General features: G+C 38.8%; 1 protein-coding gene across 1 annotated transcript; it reads left to right on the forward strand.

Moving 5' to 3' along the window:
* The first annotated feature begins 3308 nt into the window (after positions 1 to 3308).
* hoxd12a (homeobox D12a) lies at positions 3309 to 6617 on the forward strand. Its single transcript, XM_014971239.2, has 2 exons — positions 3309 to 3816; positions 5129 to 6617. The coding sequence occupies exons 1-2, from the start codon at positions 3309 to 3311 to the stop codon at positions 5365 to 5367; spliced, it is 747 nt and encodes a 248-aa protein (XP_014826725.1). The 3' UTR covers positions 5368 to 6617.
* The last annotated feature ends 637 nt before the right edge of the window (positions 6618 to 7254 follow it).

Below are 7254 nucleotides of genomic sequence, written 5' to 3' on the forward strand. Positions count from 1 at the left end.
AAATTAAATTGCTTATTTGAGAAATCACTCTCCGCAGTGAGTCTCAGCCCGCTTCCGTCTCCTCACTGTAATAATAGACAGATCGGAAAATGTTTAGCTGGAAATTATCTGTTTTTTAATTAGTGCCTAATGGCTCTTCTTTCGAGATTTAATTTGTTTGAGCATGATTAACTCACGGCTTCATAATTAACTTTGCAAATATGATAAAAAATAATTCAGTTTGCTCCTGATAATGAACACTCGAGTCTAGTTTTGTTTTAATGCGCAATAAAGCTTAGGATGGTTTGTAGTTAGCACAATAAAGGTGATTTTTCCACATCCAAAGCGCGTTGCTTATTAACATTTGTGTCTTAATATTAGGCGAAATGAAAAGACTTTTTTTTTTCTTTTCGTTTGTTTTGCTTCTGACTAGCTGTACGCTGCTGAGAGTCTGGACGTTTCGACACGTTTCTCAGTGCAAAGAACTTGAACGAGGGGAGCAGCAAGTTTATTACCAAGGACAATGGACAAGGAAGCGCTTCAGTCAAAGGCCATGGAAATCAGCCAGACTTGAGCTCCTCACTTTGGCTCCTGGCACCGTAAACACGGGGATTGAGGAGCTGTAAACGACACTAAAACGTTGTCTAATTTTGCAATTTAGGCGTTTATGAGGAGTGTCCGTAGCTTTGGAGCACAAAATTAACTCAGAAAAAGTTAATTGGCTAAACAGGCAAATACTAACATTCGCATTTGATGCGTTTGATTCGAGGAAATATCGAAACAATTACATGTTGCAACGGCGGCGTGGCGCTGAATTAATGTCTGTGAAAAAAAAATAAAAAATATATATATATATATATATACAGTTGTCCAAGGATATATTATAACTTGAATTCGTTTTCTAAACGTCTGCGTAAAGCACATTTTGAGACGCTTACGAAAAATATGACTGTTGTTCAACCTTTGTATCCAAGCGAGGCATCAAACTGTGTGTGGGGGAAAAAATCACAACATTTCTGATAATTTAGACGAGCCGCATGTCAATGATGAGGTAGCTGAAACTCCGCCATTAATGAAGAACTGACTCTAAGGTTACTATCTAAATGCGCTTATATTTGACTGAGAAAGGGGAGGAAGAAGTCGGACACACTTGTAAAACAGATCGTTGCAATTTGATCAATAAGATTGAGTTTAACACCTGAAAGACTCTTTAGTAAATTAGTCGAATTTGCTTTATTAGTTTTTAAATGCATTTCTAACTAATAATGAAGATAGTTTTCCTTAACTGATCGGGCCTCGAATGCTGACAAAACTAAGAATTGTTTTCTGATTTCGGCACGAAACGTTGCTGAAACATTAACGGAGTTTTTAGGGTTAAATAAAGCCAGTTGGACAGATTTTATTGTAATATCTACATTAACAGGCTGAAAAAGGAAATATGAGGAGTGTGTCAGGCTGGGGGAGGGAATGTTACACTAGAAGGGCTTGAAAACTGTTCTGTATATCAATTGCTGTGTGAACTGTCGCACGCACGCACGCACACACACACACACACACACACACACACACACACACACACACACACACACACACACACACACACACACACACACACACACACACACACACACACATATAAAATAATAAAATAAAACAAATCTACTCCACGGAGGTGCATAATAAGCCCTTTCCCTGACAACCAAAGCTAGTGTGTCCTGCTTATTGCAGCGACTGTCTCAAGGTTAAAAAGCTCCAGTTGGTATTTTGGCTTTACTTTAGCATAGCAACGTGGCTAAAGTTGTTAAAGAAGAACTTGAACTTTTATTATCACATGTACAGAAACTTTCTCAACCAGAAAACTTATGAAAACTCCCCACCTTCATTTATTCATTCAGTGTTGCTCATTACATATCACCCTCACTGTTATGGATTGAACTTTGGACACAAGGAATGAGAATAAAGATGACTGAATCAACATGTTCAATGGAATTAAACTTAATTTGGATTTGTTATATAAAAAAAGAAGTAGCTACTAAGTAAACAAGGTGTTTCTGTTTTCACTAATTATTTCTGCAAAAACTATTTTCCTCCTGAAATGAATGAAATGTCTAATTTAGTTCAATCGAATCCAGTCTAGTCTGGTGTAATATATTTATTCTAAGTTTTTTTTTAAGGAAAACTAATATGTTTGATTGAAACATAAGTAATTTCACCGTCGAATATTGAATACCTTCCAAAATTAATTTTTACAGTGTGGCTTTCAAATAGTGTCGAATTCTCCGAAAAACAGTTTGAAAGCACGTTGAACAATGTGTGGACACACCCTGCATGCGTATGAAAGCAACATAAACGCACACGTACAACTGGGTTTGGAGTACAATGCTATATTATCATTATTTTTTGGCAGGACGCATGGGAAAATAGGAAACATACCGAGCAAGAGCTCACAATCTGTAATCGAGTGCGTCTTCTCTCCGACTGTGTTGTGTGATGTGAACATTTGCCTGAATCGTTAAGCATCATTCCTATCAGAGATGGAGACGTGAATTCCTTGCAGAATCACTTATTGAGAAATGATACGGTTGTTGTGTTCTTTCTGTTAAACGTTATTTGTGAGAGAACTGCCGTTTTTAATTAAACTGTGATTATTTGCTCCACAGCGGATGTAGAGGGGAACATTTCGAAACTGAGTCAACAATTTTAATGAACAAAACATTAAAGGAAGAAGAAGATGATGATGATGAAGAAGAAGAAAGTTGTTGGCCAAACCAAATCCACCGGAGCTTTTCGTGCTGATGTGTGTAATTATAGCTGTGCCTTTTCCCACAACTTTAGGGCCTTTATACGAATAAAAAAGGTGACTTGAACAGCCTGTAAAATGGAGACCACAAAGAAAGAAGCAACAGCAGCAGCAGCTCTGTTACCACAGCGGCTCTGAATCTTTCATGTGCTGCTCCCCTTATATGCTTATGTTGCACTTTATATGAAAGAGGAATCGATCCTTGTGTTTCCTTCTTGACTCTCAGTCACCTTGGTCATGTTGTAGGTTCTGTGATCAAACTTATATTCTTAATAGCTTAATAGAAAAAAAAAGTTTCATTGGATGTTGTAATAAAGAGGTTCCAGTGTGAGAAAAACTGCCTGTTCTAGTTCATACCAACATAATACCCCATGGATTAATTTTGCTTTGTAAGACTGAGACAAGGGTGGGTCGGACAACATATTTTGCATATCACGTGATTCCGCATTAACAAATCAACAATTACCTTCCCTTTATTCTTCTGGAGTTTCAAAAGGACCTTGCAAGAAGGCGGTTTGTGCAAAGCTCCATGGAAATGTGTGAACGGAATCCCTTAAATCCCGGCTATGTTGGTTCTCTGCTGAATTTCGCTGCCCCAGAATCTCTCTACTTCTCCAACCTTTGCGGCAATGGGGCCCATATACCGGGGCTGCATCAGCTCCCTGCGTATGGCAGAAGAGAGGTTTGCGCGCACCCGTGGTCTCCTTCAAGTTCGTGTGCGGCGGCTCCTCCGACTCAGAGCCGCCCCTTCGGAGGCTTCTGCCCGCCGTTTACCAGCTCCGCCGGCGGCCTTGTCAAGGAGCGTGACCACGCTCGGTGCTTCCAAAAGACCGAGGAGGCTGGCAGGCTACAGGAAGCAGTGTATGCTGCGTCGGAACACGGGATCCGTGGAATCTCAGAGTTAGAAACAGAGTCACACTGCTCTGAGACTCAGCTTGATCCGGATTCATCAGCGCCTCTGAGCGGCACCAAGCAGGAGCACAAACCCACTGAGGCAGCATCGAATAACCCGTGCTCCAGGATCACATTTGGCCAAGGTGAAGGACAAAACAAAGACTACTTTACTTGCGTATTTCAAGTCTAGTTAGGATAATTTGCCTCTTTTTAACCCTTTAAATCAGTTAGTTAGTAAATAAAACCTGTGGTTTGGACTTAGGATTTTAAGAAACGGCTCCCTAACCCCCTCTTATGCAGAGCTTTTTGGAAAGATCCAAACTCCAAGAGTTTACTTTTCACACTCTTTGCTATGCAATTGTGACATACAGAGATATATTCTATTCTGAAACAATCATTGTTATCTATATCAGAAGTATATAACGTCGAACTAAAACAAAACCAATTAAAACACAATAAGTATAACAGTTAGTATACGGAGAATACTAACTATAAAGTGGAGTATAGTGATAGAAATTGTAAATTGGTCTCGCATTATATATAACAATGCAAATCTCCTGCGAATAAAAGCATTAAAAAAGCAACAGAAGATGAAAGTGAAAAATCCCAAAGTAACGTTTCAAGTATGACGAACAGCCATTATAGCAGCCATGGTGATATGTGCATGTAAAGTACAAACTGGAATCGACATTACAGGAAGACGCAAGTGCTTTTTAATTTTTCAAAAACTTCGAGGAAAGCATCGCCCAGGCTCTTGCTGGATAATACAACTTTCCAGTTTTCTTTGAGAGCTTAAAGTTTGGACCTTTCCTCTTTTAATTTCCCAAGGACTAATATCAGGAATATGTGAAAAAAAAATTGATTCACGCTTCAAGTGCAGCACTTTACAAGCCAACTGTAAATGATGGAATTACAAGATAATTAGTGCATCGACATACTTTTGCTTTGTGCATTTACAGGCTGTCAGAAATTGGATTCCTTACTTCTGGTGCGTTAGATGAAAGAGGTGTGAAAAAAAGAAGAAAAGTCTGCTTCTCAGTGTTTGATGATCAGAACTGATCCAGAGAAACTCGACTGATTCAGGCCTCTGGCCCAATGACCGGTGCAACTCTTGTAATTTGCACCGCTTTTCTTTCTTTGCACTTCTGCATCTTTTCAGAACTGAGTTCAGTTAAGTCTGAAAAAGCGGACCCACTAACATTTGTGACAATAGAGAAATACATAATGAAATCCATCCAATTCCGTCCGATTACATGAACAGATTCAGAAGTTACACACAGTCCAATTTGACCGTAATTCTAATAAATTACAGTCCAACTTAGTTGAGTTACATTTACCAATGGGGAAATGTTGCCTATCCTTTTAATCTTTTTTTTGTGGTATTTATTTATTTATTTATTTTTATTTTTATTTTTTATAAAAGCGTGAAACCTGTCGCCTCTCTTTCCTCTTCAGGTGCCCCCTGGTGCTCCTCACACGTGAAAGCCCGAAAGAAGAGGAAGCCTTACACGAAGCCCCAGCTCGCTGAACTTGAGAATGAATTTCTGCTGAACGAGTTCATCAATCGCCAGAAGAGAAAGGAACTGTCAGATAGACTCGCACTAAGCGACCAGCAGGTGAAAATCTGGTTCCAGAACCGCAGGATGAAGAAGAAGCGCCTCATGATGCGCGAACACGCTTTCGCCACGTACTGATGTGACCTTTGGACTTGATCCTGAACCGGCTGGGGAATAATTCCAGACTTGCTGTGTCGTCCCTTCTCTGTTTTCTGTATGTCTTCACTGGTATTAAATTGTACTTCTCATTTTTTTGTTACTATTTGGAGTCGTTGGAAGTTTCTTGCAGCGGATTATTGAGCACAAAGCGCACGAATGCCTCTCTACCATCCGGATGTCTGGTCCTATATTTGCTCCGGTCTGTTTTCTGTCTAAGACAACAAAAGCACTTTGGCTATTTTTAGGAAAGGATGGCAGGAAATGATTGCTTTGGCTTAAACCAGGAGTATTTTAGCCACACAAACGGGCACACTGTTTCACGCAAACACATTTTGTTTCATGGGACTAAAGTAAAAAGCTAAAAATATTAAGATATAATGCTGGTATTTCTTATCGTAGAGCGAAACGTTCTTATTAGCTCAAGCTACATTATAACTTTTTTTTTTTTTAAATCAGAATCCCTTTTTTTTAGTATGAAGTTGTATTTCGCGTGAAAGTTGTCTTATGATGACTCAAGTCGTTCCCTAGTATGTTACATTATTGTCTAGATTGAATGATTAAAAGTGGTAAAAATATTGTCTAAAAATTTAGTAAATTATATCGTGGTTGCATGTCCTTTTTATCACACGTTTCGGCAAATCAAAATTCGTGCCCTCCTATTTAATTCCTTTCTGAATCTACTTTATAATATTGTAATTTTCTTTTCTTTTATTTATTTCTGGCTGAGCGAGTCTTTTGTTTGGGTAACAATTCAAACGAACAATGCGAGTTAATGTGGAAGAATTTGAGGGTGCTCCATTGAACAATATATTTTTTGTCTTTCTTCCCCATATGGTTGAAAAGTGACTCTTGGTTCTTTTATTTAATTTAATGTATGTCGAAAGGACATACATTGAATGCCTCTTTGAATTTTTATTTTTTTAACACCAGAAATGATGTATCTATGGAATTCTAAAGAAAACCATGAACAGTCCCCTTCACGGACAGTAGGAAAAAAATGGGTCGGTAGTCAGGACGCAACACCGTAAGACACGCATCTGTAAATAAACGTAATTTTAAAATATTTGTTGTTGAATATTATTGTATAATATACTATGTATATATGGCGATGTTTATGCGTGTGTCAATCAGATATTCAGACATTTTCTCAGTAGAACCTGTACAGCTTTTGCCACATTTAAATTAGTTTTCTCTGCAGTTCTGCAGAAGTGAAACAGTAGTGAAGGAGCCAGAATTTACAAGCCCTCCATTCCTTCAAATGCGTGCAACAAAGGGGGTAGTCATTATTTTTAGCCACATAGATTCCATAATATCATCTTTCCTGGATATTATGTTGTGCACCATATTTGTTGAATTCGAAATCATTTAAACCCCACTGCGCTTATTTTTAAATAAGTTTCCAATTCCACTCAGGAGTATTGCAAGGGGTGAGAAAGTAGTGGAGAAAACAACAGATGCAGGCTCTCTCACTACCACTACTGTTTGACATGCGCACAGGCAGCGATGAGTAAATGTTATTTTTAGCCCACAAGATCTCCATAGAATATTATCTCCTGATAGAATATGCAGCACTCAGTTTGATACGAAATACCCCAGCAGTTAATATCAACTTGTTTATTTATCTGCGTAAATCTTCCTCGACGTGCGTTACACAGCAGCCGCAACCATCACCCACAGTGGGCAATTCCTGTGGCTGTGACCTATCGTGTCGGGTGTAATTCAATAGTCAAACACCTCCCGAGTATCTCTATCACGCTTGGTGCACATTAAAAGACCCCAGAGCAGACGTTCAAGCGAAAGTGTTTTTATTATATATTTTCTTTTTTACAGAAAAGCTGGCTTCTCACCGTGATTGAGAAGTGACAT

Source organism: Poecilia mexicana, unplaced genomic scaffold (assembly GCF_051168715.1).
Source record: "Poecilia mexicana isolate PSO_F unplaced genomic scaffold, ASM5116871v1 scaffold_2, whole genome shotgun sequence".
NCBI classification, from domain to species: Eukaryota; Metazoa; Chordata; class Actinopteri; order Cyprinodontiformes; family Poeciliidae; genus Poecilia; species Poecilia mexicana.